The sequence below is a fragment of the Periplaneta americana genome, chromosome 16, assembly GCF_040183065.1.
Source record: "Periplaneta americana isolate PAMFEO1 chromosome 16, P.americana_PAMFEO1_priV1, whole genome shotgun sequence".
NCBI lineage: Eukaryota > Metazoa > Arthropoda > Insecta > Blattodea > Blattidae > Periplaneta > Periplaneta americana.
In genome coordinates, this window is record NC_091132.1 from 184,768,058 (window position 1) to 184,785,681 (window position 17,624).

Consider the following 17,624-nt stretch of genomic DNA (forward strand, 5'->3'; position numbering starts at 1 on the left):
ACTTTTTATGCTCGACCATATTTCTAACTTGATATTATTAATTTTCTTTGTATCTGACCTTGACCAATGTCCCGTATGTTGTGAGATGTGCGCAGAGGCGAAAGTATTGATTTTTTCCGAAGAACAGATGTTCACATTGACCTTGCTAGGCCATAAGAACCTACAGAGATAACATTCAAATTAAATTAGACATTGAAAAACGAGATGACAAATTGAATTTATTTGAATATTATTTACAATTAACGCTAATTATTATAGTAACAGAACATAACCTTCTGCGACAGTATTGGATTTCCAGCCTCCGTGACTTTTCGCTAATTCTCTTTCGATTGCATATCTGAGAATAATCGATACTTGCGGTTTTATAACGGTAGAAAGCTGACCTGTCATTGGCTGAACAGTTGTAACCTGAGTCGTCATTGGCTGAAAGACCTGACCTTTAATGTGTAGGTGTACTTTAATGACATGCATGAAAGGTCTGCTACCAGGTGTATAATTACTACATTTCGGCATGGTCGAGCATAAAAATGTAAATAATATATCCCTAAAATTCGATCACAAAATGTTAATAATTGTATATTAACGAAAACTTAACATATTTAGACATTGTGAAGTTGAAATACTCGTAGATGAATATCGATTACTGCAGCGTTTCTCAAAGTTTTTTTGAAGTGGGGACCACTTTTTAAGTCAGAACAGTTCCGCAGACCACCTTACTCTTGTTCCCTTCGAAAGCAAATATATTATTTATGTAGCATATTTTGATATGAATATGCTTACATTTTAATGTAGAAATAATTAATTAAAATTAATTTAATTCAATTAGTTTTATATTAGTATTAACTAAAGAATAACTCTTCTCGGGTTCTCAGCCAGGTGAGTTGGAGATTAGCTTCCAAGCTTTTGACGGCTAGCTCTGCCATCTTCTTCATTCTTCATATTTTGATATGAATATGCTTACATTTTAATGTAGAAATAATTAATTAAAATTCATTTAATTCAATTAGTTTTATATTAGTATTAACTAAAGAATAACTCTTCTCGGGTTCTCAGCCAGGTGAGTTGGAGATTAGCTTCCAAGCTTTTGACGGCTAGCTCTGCCATCTTCTTCATTCTTCATCCCTGAAGAAGATGGCAGAGCTAGCCGTCGAAAGCTTCGAAGCTAATCTCCAACTCACCTGGCTGAGAACCCGAGAAGAGTTATTCTATATCAAACGCCGGGAAAGCCTCAAGTCATACAGTATTAACTAATGAAGTTAATGTTAATAGAAGAAAATTTCTTATATCGTCATCTGCAGAAAGAAATTAAAAAAATTAATGCAGAAACATGCCCTATTTTCAACAAGTAAAGATGCAATTTTGCATGTTCGGTACTTTGGTCCTATTATGAATTCGGATAGTCCCTAGCTGGGTTGCAGGCACGGCGCCAGATGTGCAGGGAAAAGATAGCGAGAAACACCACGTTCATAATACTTTAAATCCTTTTTTTTTCTGAGAGTAGAGTGGGAAGTAGATAGATGGGTAGGGTAAATAAATTTCATGAACTGTCGGTACTGTGAAAAGGCAAGGGTAAACGTGATCAAATATGAGAATGGTGACTTGCTTGCAGATTCTAATTCAGTCCTCAGCAGATGGAAAAACTATTTTGGGCAACTACTAAATGTACATAGGCCGGATAGAAATGATCAGGATGAAATTCAAATACAAACTGCTGACCCATTTATACCCGAACCCACACTTTCAGAAGTCGAAATTGCGATAGAAAATCTGAAAAATTACAAGTCTCCAAGTATCGATCAAATTCCAGCAGAATTAATACAAGAGAGTGGAAGTGCATTATCTAACGAAATTTATAAACTTATACTTGCTATTTGGGAAAAGGAAATTGTACCAGAACAATGGAAGGAGTCCATAATTGTACCTATTTTTAAGACGAGGGACAAGACTAACTGTGGTAATTTTCGAGGAATATCACTTTTGTTGACGTCGTACAAAATGTTGTCCATTATTCTTTTGAGAAGATTAACTCCATATATAGATGAAATTATTGGGGATCATCAGTGCGATTTTAGTCGTAATAGATCAGATTTTTTGTATTCGACAGATATTGGAGTAAAAATGGGAGTATAAGTGTACACTACAGCAGTTATTCATAGATTTCAAAAAGGCATATGAGTCGGTTAAGAGGAAAGTATTATATGATATTCTTATTGAATTTGGTATTCCCAAGAAACTAGTTCGATTAATCAAAACGTGTCTCAGTGAAACGTTCAGCAGAGTCTGTATAGGCCAGTTTCTTTCTGATGCTTTTTCAATTCACTACGGGCTAAAGCAAGGAGATGCATTATCATATTTACTTTTTAACTTCGCTCTAGAATATGCCATTAGGAAAGTTCAGGATAACAGACAGGATTTGGTATTGAAGGGGTTACATCAGCTTCTTGTCTATGCGGATGGTGTGAATATGCTAGGAGAAAATCCACAAACGATTAGGAAAACACGGAAATTTTACTTGAAGCAAGTAAAGCGATAGGTTTGGAAGTAAATTTCGAAAAGTATATGATTATGTCTCGTGACCAGAATATTGTACGAAATGGAAATATAGAAATTAGAGATTTATCCTTCGGAGAAGTGGAAAAATTCAAATATTTTGGAGCAACAGTAGACTAACGAATATAAATTACACTCAGGAGGAAATTAAACGCAGAATAAATATGGGAAATGCCTCTTATTATTCGGTTGAGAAGCTTTTCTCATCTAGTCTGTTGTCAAAAAATCTGAAAGTTAGAATTTATAAAAGAGTTATTATATTACCGATTGTTCTGTGTGGTTGCGAAACTTGGCTTCTCACTTTGAGAGAGGAACAGAGATTAAGGTGTTTGAGAATAAGGTTCTTAGGAAAATATTTGGGGTTAAGAGGGATGAAGTTACAGGAGAATGGAGAAAGTTACACAACGCAGAACTGCATGCATTGTATTCTTCACCTGATATAATTAGGAACATTAAATCCAGACGTTTGAGATGGGCAGAGCATGTAGCATGTATGGGCAAATCCACAAATGCATATAGACTGTTAGTTGGGAGACCGAAAGGAAATAGACCTTTAGGGAGGCCGAGACGTAGATGGGATGATAATATTAAAATGGATTTGAGGGAGGTGGGATATGATGGTAGGGAATGGATTAATCTTGCACAGGATAGGAACCGATGACGGGCTTATGTGAGGGCGGCAATGAACCCTTACGTTCCTTAAAAAGCCATTTGTAAGTAAGTAAACTGTATCCTGGTACTTTTTCCCCAAAATTTTGGCCCCAAAAATTTTCTTTCAAAAACTAATCTGGAATTTATATTCTTGTAGCAATGACATTTCTACACACAACAAATTAAAAATGTGCATCAGTTACGATAAGAATGTCAAATTATATCGTCCTCTCTCCTTTAAGGACTATAAAATAACAATATGAATATGAATATTACGAACATGCCTAGCAAACCTTCACAACTGATCGCAGCGTCACTACAAAGAAAGTCATTTCTTTAACAGGTGGGTAATTTGAGGCTGATGAAAAAGTTTGAATGTATAAGAAGGAAATTTCAGTCATTGGCCTGGCTACACTGTCCATTACGCTCAAGTTATAGTTGTTCCCGAAAGTGTATTTTATTCCCGATCATTTGTAAAGTTTGTAAATCATAAGAATTTCGGAATGTTAACATGTCAAGTGTGTGTATAATCTGAAGTTAATGTAAGTGTGGGAATTATAAGCTATGACTTTTACGCAATGCTTGTAAGTTATGTTTTGTTCGTACCAAACCTAACCTCATTGCTTTGCTAGTGCGTAATTTAGGTTATGTCAATAGAGTGAAATATACATACACTAAGTTGTATAAATAACTTTCTTGAATTTGAGATTGATTCAGATTAATGGACGTTTATTAACAACAACTCTGTGTAAATATACTTGAGGGTGAATGGGGAACTTCTTTACAATTGCGTTACCAAAGAAAGGTACCTATTTACTCGCTTGGCTTTTAGTCGGGTAGCGGTAATATGTACCGTAAACAAAAGAAATTTAGTGGCGATGCCAATTTCGCACCGGAGTAAGGGTGGAAAGTTGTTGTGAAGGTGGTGTCCGGCAGATAGATGGGATCACATGCCTTGCTTGTAAGCTTCTAGTAGATGCATAGCGAGTTTTCGTAAGGTCGAGTGTCAGTTTGGTTAGTTCAGGCTTTCGGTATGTCTTGCACATACTCATTTTGGTCGATAGCTGTGTGTGGATAAATATTCGCCTTCCTTCTGTAACGCAGTTGTGAAGGATTTCCGTGAGATAACAGAGCTATTTTATTTTCAGCCTGAAGTCGCCGGAACTATAAAGCATCAGAAAAATATAGGAATATTTAGGTTAAATTTTCAAAATTAATGCAGTGTCAGCCTATGTATTTCACATTGCATTTATCCATTTTGCATTAAAAGTTTAACAAAATAAAATTGAAAAACACAATTATTACCAGTATCGAAGTTCAGAATCTTCTAAATAGCAAATGTAATCTCCATCTTACGATGTTTGGTGACGTATACACGTCCGTTGATGTGACATATTAATGAATTTAAATACTATTATAGTCACAGTCATGCCACAGTATAAAAGAAAAATTAGACTACCTCGAGCGGGAATCGAACCTGCGACTTCCTGTTCTCCGGTCAGGCGCTCTACCACTGAGCTATCGAGTTCGTCTCACGCCAAAGGCTTGGAATTATCCTTTCATATTGGCGACTCTGACTCAGGAAGTCGCAGGTTCGATTCCCGCTCGAGGTTGTGTAATTTTTCTTTCATACCATGGCATGATTGTGACTATAATAGTATTTAAATTCACTTCTAAATAACAGTTTACACCTGTGGAGTAATGGTTAGCGCGTCTGGCCGCGAAACCAGATGGCCCAGGTTCGATTCCCGGTCGGGGCAAGTTACCTGGTTGAGGTTTTTCCGGGGTTTTCCCTCAACCCAATATGAGCAAATGCTGGGTAATTTTCGGTGCTGGACCCCAGCCTCATTTCACCGCCATTATCACCTTCATCTCATTCAGACTCTAAATAACCTAAGATGTTGGTAAAGCATCTTAAAATAACTTATTAAAATAAAAAAAATCTACTAAATAACATAAGACGTACAAAAAGGTTATTTTGGAAGTGAAAATGGTCGAAATTTTAAGGGCATTTTATGTTGCGATAGTTTACCTAACATTAGGGGTGCTATACTTCATTGAGCTGTAATACTCGTAGTAGGTCTATTTTCGTAAAAGAGGAGTATTTTCCCTGGACCAGAAACGCAGTATAATCTTCTGAATTTCTCGTCCACGAGTTTTAGTGTACATTAAACATAGCTTTTCTGTTTGTAAAGTATATGATCATATTGTTACATTTAGGCTACATTAGTTTGGAAATGAAACATTTTATAGTTTGAAGCTACAGTCATGGGTATAGCTCGAATTTTAGTCGTGAGGAAGAGTGTTAAAATTTAACTTTATACAAATTCTATTATTTCATTCACATCTATTGCATTCATTTTCACACAGAAAATATTAGAATTCTGTGTAGTCTCCCGGAAGTGTCCTTCCAAGTTTGTGCGGCATTGTCTCAGTTGCTAGAGTTAATGTTTCGACCATACTGCTCCGGTCGTGCTATGAGCTGTGGAAAAAAATTGTCAGTTGGCAGAGGTATTTATGTAATGGCTCTTAGGTTCCTGCCCCTTGCTAGTTGTATTATCTCTCTTGTGATTGATCCTTAGGTCGTCCAATTTCTGTGTATGGTCCATCACGTATGTATGGGATTGGGGCTTCTTTGCGCCATCGAGTTTTGAAGCATCATCCTTGTAGATGTTGTTCTTGCTTACTGACATGTGCAAAGGATGATGGTCTTGAAAAAAGAAATATGGTCCTTATAAGTTCATCTTCTCTCTGATGTCCACTGAATCTTGTTCGCTTCTTGATTAATCTGTAGTATTCTCCTCTGTCCATTATTTTGACGTTGTCTGTGAATGTTATGTGATGGCTGATTTTTTTTTTTTTTTCATAAGGGCTTATGACCTGGGAGGTTGGTCCTCATAAGCTCGTCTCATGTCTGAAATCTCAGCTTGTCTTTTGGATAATTGTCGAGGACGGTTGCTTCAATTCAGTTACAATGTTCTGCATCAGTACCTCTGTGGAGTTCCAGCGAAAAATTCAATAATATGAATGAAGAAAATTAATAAACTGTGTTCAGAAATATCCACTACTGTATGGCAAAGCACAGAAGTGCTATCTTAATAATTATTTCCGTGATAATTCTTGAAGTGAATAAGTATATTAACGGAAACATTAAAATCCAAAGCAGCGCTAAAGAATGAAATTTTGCTTCTCCTCTCAGCCTACTCGAATGTAATGCGCCATCGAATCTAATGCGAATCTCAATTTTTAAAGACTTGAAATAAAAACAAAATGTTTACTGCCGAATGTAATGCACAGCTGCAAAGCTGGCGCGAAAATTAATTTTACTTTACTCATCTACCTATTTACACTTGCCTTGATATGCCACGGGCTATAGCCACGTCATTAACTTTACCGATAATTGTGTCACTAGTCACAAGAAGCCCATTTTTTCTCATTTCCTCTATGAATTTCAATACCTCTACCTCAGGATGCCTTCATTTTCTTCGATCGGTGGACTGCTTCTTCGCTGTTTTAGAAGCAGATATCGCCATTCTGTGTTGGTGCCATAAGTGCTACACCGAATTCTCTTGTAATCTGCCTGTTTCCATGGTTTTTAGCATAAAATAACCTTTCATTTGAAGCTTACTTCATAGGACACCCTTTGTTCTTTGTCTTCCATCTCCTTATCAAGTATAACTCACTTTGACTTCTTTACCGATATTAACAATAATGCCTACAAAAATATGGAAGCACGTGAAGTGAGGAACGTTGAGCAATGGGTCCATTATTTTGACGTTGTCTGTGAATGTTATGTGATGGCTGATTTTTTTTTTTTTTTTTTTTTTTTTTTTTTTTTTTTTTTTTTTTTCAATAAGGGCTTATGACCTGGGAGGTTGGTCCTCATAAGCTCGTCTCATGTCTGAAATCTCAGCTTGTCTTTTGGATAATTGTCGAGGACGGTTGCTTCAATTCAGTTACAATGTTCTGCATCAGTACCTCTGTGGAGTTTCAGCGAAAAATTCAATAATATGAATGAAGAAAATTAATAAACTGTGTTCAGAAATATCCATTACTGTATGGTAAAGCACAGAAGTGCTATCTTAATAATTATTTCCGTGATAATTCTTGAAGTGAATAAGTAAATTAACGGAAACATTACATTACGGACGTTACATGTCTAAAACATGTAACGTCGGGTGAAACACGCCTCTTTGTCTGGACGTAAACAACTGAACAACTATACAAATATGGCATTCACCATGACGAATTAGACTGCGTGCTCTCCTACCAACAGCATTTGCATCACAGCTTTTTCCATCCCTTTTAAACTTATACATTATATATAACATTTTAACATAGTTAATATCAAATTGCACAAATTTAATTTTAATGATATGACCTAATAAGAATATTCAGCCTTAATTGTATAAGGTTAATATCATGCTGTGCCTTCTCCTTGTCTTATATACACACGAGAATCTAGCATCAGTGTTCAGCTTTACCATGTACAGTTTACCTCAAGAGGCACGACACTTACATTCTTGTAAATGCCAGTATGTGCATTACTTACTATATTATTAATTGTTAGATCAACTATCACCTAATTTAAAATTGTTTGCTTCTCATGCACCTGATGATGACTTTTTAAAGTCGAAAATATTAGTGACTTTGTATTAAATATTGTGATGTAACAGATCATCTGACCTCACAAACTGAAAAGTGTATTTGACTGAAAATTTATTTATTATTATATATAATTATCAATTACAGGTGGCTTACATAGATATATACACAAAATACATAATAAGAAAAAAAAACAAAACAAACAACACAAACGAAAGAAAGAAAATACATAATGGTAATAGATGCTAGAATATAATATTACAGTTAACATAGTGCCAAATGTCAATATAATGATGCAAAATTATTTAAAAACTAGAGTAAAACCATTATAATACACTTCTTCATAATTTAAATACTGTATCTAAGGAAATACAATTCTTTTTAATATTGTATGAAATTTTTCAATTGTTAAACTGAAATCCAATTGAGAATCACAGTTTAAAGACAGAGAGTTGTAAGTATTACACATAACAAACAATGGAGAGTTCTTGAAGAAAACAGTTCTAGGAATGGGAATAACAAAAGGCTGCCTATGACGTAATTCTGTTCTTTTTACATTGAACTGAAGAAATTTAAGAAAATCGCAGTTATTCAATATACCGTTAACAGTCTTATAGAGTAAAATTTGACTATTTACTAATCTTCGAGATTTTAAAGTTTTATAATTAAATTCAGAAAGTAACTGATTATATGAAATTTGCTTGTCATAAGATGACACGTGATGTTTTTTAAAATATAAATAACGTAAAAATCTTTTCTGTATCCTTTCTATTTGCATCTGATGGGACTGGCACTGAGGTCACCATATTACAGACGCATACTCTAGCTTACTCCTAACTAGAGTTTTATATAGAGTATCAATTAGTACTTATATTTTTTAATTCTTTTGTATTTCTGATTATAAATCCTAATTTTCTATATGCATCAGTTACCACGTGATTTAAGTGCATTTTAAAACATAAGTTGTGTGTAAAATAAATACCCAAATCCTTAAATGATTCTACTCTAGGTAACTTCACACCATTAATTTCATACCATGATGATGATATGTGAATTAATGACGGCGAAATGAGCCCAAGGTCCAACGTCGAAAGTTACCCAGCAGTTCTGCTTCAATTGGTTGAGGGGAAACCCCCAGAAAAAACCCCAAGCAGGTAACTTGTCCCAACCAGGATTTGAACCCAGGTCCACTCATTTCATAGTCAGACATGCTGACCATTACTCCACAATGGTGGACTTTCTTGTTTTGGATATTTAGCTATTTCTTCTCACCTCTTCATATAAATTTGCTAAAGCCATTGCACAATTCATTTTAATCTATACACAGTTCAGTTCAATTCCACTAGATGTGAGCGCTGGCAGATATTTAGATTCAATTTGATTCTATTAAGTGGGAGCAAACCTTAAGACGACAAAATCAGTTATGTCTTTCTTACTCTAGTTCTGTAGTGCTCGGGAAAAGTGGCACAAGTCAAAAATGTTAATTTTGCAGGAGAATGAAAAAAAAAACTGTCTTTACACGTGTTTATGTCTCTTTTTCCAAATCAGCAGATCTTCCATAAAGGTACAGTCACACGTCGCTACTTTTGTAGCACTGCAGTACAAAAAACTGCGCAACTCTCGTACTGCGACATGTGAACAACGGTGCAGCCCGAAAAGTAGCGGCTGCCGAACCTGCTGCCTGCTACTTTTCCATGCTGCGCGCAACTTAGAAGTAGCGACGTGTGAACAGGGTTCTCAGGGTTGCAGCCGCAGCATTTTTGATATCGGACAACACAGTCTGAGTATTTTTAATTGTCCGTAGCATAGTTTCAAATAGGAGGGTTGCCAACACTGATTACGTGAATATGCTGTTGGTTATCATTTAAGTATATAGGCGTTTTTAAAAGCTTTATAGTAAAAATAATGCCAATGTCTGAATACTAGTTAGGACAGAAAAGCAAATAATAGATACATAAGCTTTTGCAAGAGTTTCTTAATAATGCGAACATAACCACAAAATGTATATTGAGAAGTCAACACGGAGATGGAAACCTGCAGCAAGACTGCGGCTGCAAAAGTAGCGCCTTGTGTGTGAACAGACTCACAACCTCCAATTGCAACTTTTGCAGCACTCGGGTTGCGCAGCACGAAAAGTAGTGTGCAGCGCGCTACTTTTGGCTTACGTGTGAACACGACACGCATCTTTTGCAGTTGCAGTACAAAAGTTGCGCAGCAAAAGTAGCAACGTGTGACCGTATCTTAAGTTGTCAATAAACTAATAAAAAAATTTTTTGTGGAAATTGACTTATGCCACTTTTCCCAAGCACTGCAGAGTTGAAGATGAGAGAATGTTGAATAGATAGATCTAATCACATAATAAGGCTCTTTTTTTGCTGTTACAGGGATGCACAAGAAGCATGTCACTTGTTTCCAAAGCAGCATTTGCAACAGCTACAGTTGTGTCGGTTGGCATCATCAGCTATGTCCACTACAAGCAGCATCTAGATAGGTATGTGATGACTAGGGAGTGGATTTTTATGTGCTAAAAAATTTAAACATATTTATTTTTTATGTGCTAAAAAGTATGAAAATATTTGCTAAAAATAAAAAAAAAATATTTCTTTTAAATATGACAAAAATACCTTACTTAGCATGGAAAAAAAAAATGTTACTAGGTACTCACCAACCATACTTGAGTGCTAGTAGTTGGCCGAGAATTGCAGTGAACAACAAAGGCCATCTCCAAATTCTCCATCACAAATGCATGCCGATTATCTCTCAACAACGACTTATACTGTGAAAACGATCTTTCCACATCACAGGACATCAGACGTGCATATTTAAAGAGAGAAATGTCACGAACACAAACATCGTCAATTTCACCTACAGACACACCCTCCAATATTTGAGCAACTTTACACATTTTTTTATATCCACTGTTTTTCCCAAACACATTCTGGAATTTGTCCCTTACTACTTCTACTTCTGAACCTGGTAGCGAGTCTAGTTTAATTTCCACGGCATGCACCTCCCTGTTTCAGATAACAGGTTTTTGCACGTTTCGAGTTTTTTATGGTGTCACACAAAAAGCTTAGATTTGCTAATAGGAAAGCCAATCGTTTTTTAAACAACCATCTTTCAGTATATGTTGAAGGATATCGATTGACGAAGCCCAATAACAGGGAATCACAACAAGATATATTGCCTTACTTGATAGACATGAGCGAGAGGCGAGAGATTTGTTTAAATTAAATAATGTTCATACCCGAGCTCTTATCTGTTGTGTTTCACGAAGTGTGGAATGAAATCATCTTCAGCAACAGTAAACATTCCTAATTATGTGTTGCAAGATCTCTCCTCCTTGTCCATGTTGATTTATTCTCTAATAATAACACTGATATGCTGCCTAGCAGTTCTCAGAACTTGAGGCGATACTATTACAAAAATGGATCACGGATGCACCACACAGCGCTTAGAAACACGAAGCAACCAAGATTCTTAAAAAGATAACGTACTTCTGAGTGACATAATTGATTTAGTTTTAAAATATTTAAAAGTTCTCGTAAAAAATTATTTAAGTAATAAAACTCCAAGATTTATGTGTTTATAATAGATTTCCTAAAAATATGTATTTACATAATTTTTTTGTGAAAATATGTGTTTTTATGTGAAATAAAGTTCGGGCTTTAAACTTGAAACTTCATGTTCGGAATTTTTAACTTTGTTAATTGTGTTTTATCACACGCAAAAAGAATATTTAATTACATAGGAATCCGCTCCTTAGTGATGACAGTTTTTAACTGTGTTTTGTTGTAATGTACAAGATTTTTGACACAATTTTAACAAATTCTGCATGCATTGAGGTTTAAAAAATGCCATCCTTTACTTCAATTAATAGTAAAAACAGCTGTCATTCATTCACAGTTTTCTGCACAAGGGCAGGTCTTTCACTGCAAACTCAGCATTTTCCAATCTTTCCTATTTTCTGCCTTCCTCTTAGTCTCCTATCTTAATGTCATCTATCATCTGATATCTTTTTCTGCTCCGAACTCTTCTCCTGTTCACCATTCCTTCCAGTGCATCCTTCAGTAGGCAGTTTCTTCTCAGTCAGTGACCCAGCCAGTTCCTTTTTCTCTTCCTAATCGGTTTTAGCAACATTCTTTTTTCACCCATTCTTTCCAACACAGCTTCGTCCACATCCACATTTCAAATACTTCTAGTTGTTTCTCTTTGTTTCGTCATAATGTCCATGTTTCTGTCTCGTACAATGCCACACTTCTTTACTTATTTTACAAAGGTCCAAAGGAGATGCTCGTTTTTCTATTAAAAGCTTCCTTTGTTATTACTATCCTCCTTTTGGCTTGCTGGCAGTAGTTCATGTTACTGCTTATAGCACACTCCAAGTATTTGAAGTTATCTATTTGTTCTATTGTCTCATTTCGAATTCTCACGTTTACCTTTTTTATTATTCTTCTGATAACAATGGCCTTCGTCTTCCTTGCATTTATCTTCATCCAAAACTGCTCACAGCTGTCATTTAGCTCCAGTAGCATATCCCTTAGCATTGTCTCCTCTTCTGCTAACAAAGCCATATCTCAGCAAATCTTGTGCACTTTATTCTTCTTCCTCCTACTATCACTTTTCCCATGTTGTGAAAACAGTTCTTCACTAAATCCTTCAAGTAGATGCTGAACAGGGTAGGTGATAAAGGGCAACCTTGTTATACTCCTCTCCCTATTTCACATGCATATTTCAAGCTTTATAAATACAGTAAAACTTCCGTTAATGGACACTTTCCAATAGCAGACTCTTCTCAATAGTGGACATTTTAAAATTCCCCTGCAAAATAATATTGGCCCTTATGATAAAATTCTTCCAAATAGCGGACATTCTTAGTAACGGATGCGGACACTGAAATGTATCTCCCAACAAGAATTAAAACTTCCAAATAACGGACAGCGTGAATGAAAAAAAGAAAAAGACAGTTGTAAATTAAACGGAATAATAACGGAATTCTTTGCAACAATCATTATCGTGCATTTGAACGTTCTTGTACTTTATTGAAGGTAAGCAGCACAGTTGTTAGTTGTGATACTGTACGTGAGCAGTCCGTACTTCCTTAGTTTGTCAAGTTGAGTGTTCGGAAGTACAGTCACATTAAAAATGTCACAAAAACGTGAATGTTGTCACTAGAAGAGAAAGTGGATATTGTAAAGCATATGAGAAGGAGAAATTAAGTGTTCGTTTAATGTGGGAAAAACTCAGGTTAGTGAAATTTTGAAAAACAAGGATGTTATTTTAAAATCATACACTGAGAATGCAATTCTAGATTCCTTTGTGTAAGGTGAAGTGGTAGAGTGACTGATGTTTATTTCATTTACAAAACATTTACTGGTACGATTTCTCTCTGGATGAATACTGTAAACAATCTCACCGTGTACTGTACTGTACTGTACTGTACAATATAATGTTGAAATTTTAATGTACTGCTTACATACTAACGATTTTCTAAATAGCGGACACTTCTCAATAACGGACATTTAATTTTTCCCTGGCGGTGTCCGCTATTGAGAAGTTTCACTGTATATATAAATCGGGGTCCTAGCAATTATTTGTTATTATGAATACTAGAACTGAACAGCCACTGGCGTAGCTCAGTCGGCAGAGGCACTTGCGTGCCGATCCGGAGTTGCACTAGAGCCTGAGTTTGATTCCCGCTTGGACTGATTACCTGGTTGGGATTTTTCCGAGGTTTCCCCCAACTATAAGACAAATGCCAGGTAATCTGTGCCGAATTCTCGGCCTAATCTCGCCAAATACCACCTCGCTATCACCAAACCCATCGACAATAAGTAGTTAATACAGTGTCGTTAATAGCCAACTAAAAAAACCTGAACTTCTGAATATGATATAATATAATATAATATTATTTTATTTGGAGTTCAGTCTAATTGACATATCACAAATTTAAAATCAATGACATTTACATATGTAAATGATCATTGTGTATTATGAAAATTAAAGCAAACGTTTTCGCCCTTCGGGCATCATTAGGTATTTTACATACAATATATTGTACATTTTTTCATGTCTTTGTTGTGGAATGTGTACAAACTGATTAAACACAACCTTTATCTAATAATGAAACAACTATTTTATGATTGACTTATGATGATTAACGATATAAAATTTAAAAATATAATAAAATTATGACTGAACTGTTGGTCTTATGTTTAAATTATAACATTATAAAATTGCAAACATGATAAAGACATTAGTGGACAGGATCCATCGCAACTAGGTCAGCCACAATTGAATCGGTCATTTCAAAAAGGTCATGAGTCAAGAAACTGAAATTTTACAGGAGAAAGAAAAAACTGCCTACAGCATAAACTACCTAATTTTTATTTCTCATCTGACTGTCAATGATTAAAGAGTTATCGAGGAAAAGATTGCATTAAAAATTTTTCATTTAAAATTTTTTGTTTGGCATAAAACGCATTTTCAAAATTAATGACTCATGACCTTTTTGCAATGACCGATTCAATTCATTTTAAAACCCAGTCCCACAAAATTGTTTCAATGTAAATGTCAACACAGATAACCCAGTGCAGTACACACGTTCTTAAATAATGATTTCACCATAAACGAGTGATGATCGCTTGAGACCAAGGCTCACAGTAAAACATCCAACTAATGGAAGCTATTATGAAGTTTAAAGAGGAATCAAATGGTTTTTATCATGTTTGCAATTTTATAATGTTATAATTTAAACATAAGACCAACAGTTCAGTCATAATTTTATTATATATTAAATTTTATACCTGCATTTTTAATATTTAATATATAATAAAATTATTAAATTTTATACCTGCATTTTTATTATTATCTTACGTAAATTTTATATATATAATAGCTGCCACTCGGTAAATTATAGAAATGAAGATCTAATTTAACATATTCTCTATATCTACTTACATAATCCCAAAAGTTTCACTTTCATATCATCATTATAGCATTAATATGTATAATTAATGAAAAAGTCACTTCATGGCATTAACTATAATGAAATTTCATTGCTAATGGTAATAATGTAATCAAACCACCTGAAGTTTTGTAGATTTTAATATCCAATACACAACTGTACTCAGAAAATTACACACCACAGAATTTGAACTCTAAATATATCAGCAATCCTGCAGGTCATGGCCTTCGTGTAATAGTTATTGTTTAGTGTAGTGTGTGTTTTGTTTTATTCTGAAATCACAGCCATGCTGAAATGCAATTAGTTCTCAAAACTGAAGAAAGATGGATTTTGGAAAATAGGAAAATAATGTAGGAAAATTGATATTTCACTGAAAACTACAATTTTTCTGAAAAACTTTGGGTTCCAAGCTTCAAAATGAGGGGTCATTTATTAAAATCCGTTCAGCCGTTTTCCCGTAATTTCCATTACCAGTTCAAATTATATATATATATATATATATATATATATATATATATATATATATATATATTATTTGCACCATGTTTTAGATGTAGAGGATTATTCCTGTGTTCGTCCATGGTCTGGAATTTAGGTTAAGTTTAGATTTAAGATCTCTCCTGGCACTACATTATCATAATCATCCTATCACATCATCGGGGTAATGTAACTCCGCCTTCCAGGCGCCCCAACCTCAGAAGTGGGTTACAATTAAGCCACGGCCAGGAGAGAAGACCAGAAATGTCGAAAAGACAACCTGGTGGCATTGGATAAAAAAAAAAACCTGCATTTTTAAATTTTATATCGTTAATCATCATAAGTCAATCATAAAATAGTTGTTCCATTATTAGATAAAGGTTGTGTTTAATCAGTTTGTACACATTCCACAACAAAGACATAAAAAAATGTACAAGATATTGTATGTAAAATGCCTGATGATGCCCGAAGGGCGAAAACGTTTGTTTTAATTTTCATAATACACAATGATCATTTACATATGTAAATGTCATTGATTTTAAATTTGTGATATGTCAATTAGACTGAACTCCAAATAAAACAATATTATATTATATTATATCATATTGATGATCTGAATATCTGTTTCGTCCACACCTGTGGAGTAACGGTCAGCGCGTCTGGCTGCGAAACCAGCTGGCCCGGGTTCGAATCCTGGTCGGGGCAAGTTACCTGGTTGAGGTTTTTTCCGGGGTTTTCCCTCAACCCAATACGAGCAAATGCTGGGTAACTTTCAGTGCTGGACCCCGGACTCATTTCACTGGCATTGTCACCTTCATATCATTCAGACGCTAAATAACCTAGATGTTGATACAGCGTCGTAAAATAACCCAATAAAATAAAAAAAAATAAATAACTTTTTCATCATGCTTTCTAAGATAATGAACTTCTAAAGCCTAACCCTACCTCCTATCTCTGTACTGTTCCTAAAAGTGGGCTTGTTGCAGGCAGAGGCTACATGATGGCGTGATCAGAGATGTGGAACGTCAGCAGAAACGCCGCACAGAGAACTTGTACCTGCTGCAGCAGCAGATAGATCTGGCAAAGCAGCTTCGCAAGCGAGAGGATGCAGGGGGAGGTAGCTGATGTAAAGAAGTGTAGTTTGTAAATAAAGTTGTTTTAAGTATTGTTAATTGTCTAGCATCTTTAAGAATACCGTGACATGCAATCCTGCCAACTATTTTCGGTTTTCTCTTGCATCTCTTTTTTTCAATATCACTTTATCTTTGCATATCTTTCCAGTGGCGACTCATGAACAAAATCAGGTAAATAAATTTCTGTTTGTTTTCTGCCCAAGGAGAGGTCTTTCACTGCAAACCCAGGCATTCTTCAATTTTTCCTATAATGATCGGTCAGTAAATTGAGTTGCTTTATATCATTGATGTTCACAGTGCACTTACTTACAAATGGCTTTTAAGGAACCTGGAGGATCATTGCAGCCCTCACATAAGCCCGCCATTGGTCCCTATCCTAAGCAAGATTAATCCAGTCTCTATCATCATATCCCACCTCCCTCAAATCCATTTTATTATTATCATTCCATCTGTGTCTCGGCCTCCCTAAAGGTCTTTTTCCCTCCGGCCTCCCAACTAACACTCTATAAACATTTCTGGATTTGTCTAAACGTGCTACACGTCCTGCCCATCTCAAACATCTGGATTTAATGTTCCTAATTCAGAAAATCAGTCCCATTTCGAGACTTATTGTATGGATTCGTAACAAGCTGTTCATTACGGTAATGGGTTGTCAACCCTTTGCCCAACCCCCAAGCTGGAGGACCACCCCTTATCGGCTGTCCATGACTGCTTATTCAATATATTCACAGTGCACAGTGATCCAAAATACAAATCTAGCTGAACAAAATTTCTCTCCCATCTAACAGATTTTTATGAAACTTGGTACACTATTTGCAGGTAACATATTTGTTTTGTATACAAAGTCTTATTGTGTTTGTGTACAAGAAACTACTCCATTATAGGACGTGAATTTAGACAAAATTGAATTGGTCAGAGCTGAAAGGAATTAAGTCACTTTTGACAACTTTTAAGGAGAAGCAAAAAATATTCCATTAATAACACAAATATTATATTTTCATGTTATAGAAGACAAAAGAATATTTAAAAGTCTTAGTTCCTTCTTCCACCATTCGATGTGCATGACATCAGTTGTTCAAATTGTTGCATAACCCAAAACTTCATATTTTGACTTAATTCCTTTTAGCTCCGACTGATTCAATTGTTAACTTTTCTTAAAACTTTATACAATAGTTACAAGTAACATGCTTGTTTTCTATAAAAACTTTCATTGTATGTGTGTAAAAGAAACTACCTCATTA

At 35.2% G+C, this 17,624-nt stretch overlaps 1 protein-coding gene across 3 annotated transcripts; it reads left to right on the forward strand.

The window, feature by feature from the left end:
- Nucleotides 1-3,413: 3,413 nt before the first annotated feature.
- On the forward strand, nucleotides 3,414-16,422 carry LOC138692224 (protein PET117 homolog, mitochondrial). 3 transcript variants are annotated; one of them, XM_069815356.1, is made up of 3 exons: nucleotides 3,414-3,544; nucleotides 10,191-10,297; nucleotides 16,237-16,422. In XM_069815356.1, exons 2-3 carry the CDS (start codon nucleotides 10,206-10,208, stop codon nucleotides 16,373-16,375), a joined length of 231 nt encoding a protein of 76 aa, XP_069671457.1. In that variant the 5' UTR covers nucleotides 3,414-3,544; nucleotides 10,191-10,205; the 3' UTR covers nucleotides 16,376-16,422. The 3 variants fall into 3 exon arrangements, with proteins under 3 accessions (XP_069671457.1, XP_069671456.1, XP_069671455.1); XM_069815355.1 differs by lacking the exon at nucleotides 3,414-3,544 and adding an exon at nucleotides 3,599-3,743; XM_069815354.1 differs by lacking the exon at nucleotides 3,414-3,544 and adding an exon at nucleotides 3,606-3,785.
- The last annotated feature ends 1,202 nt before the right edge of the window (nucleotides 16,423-17,624 follow it).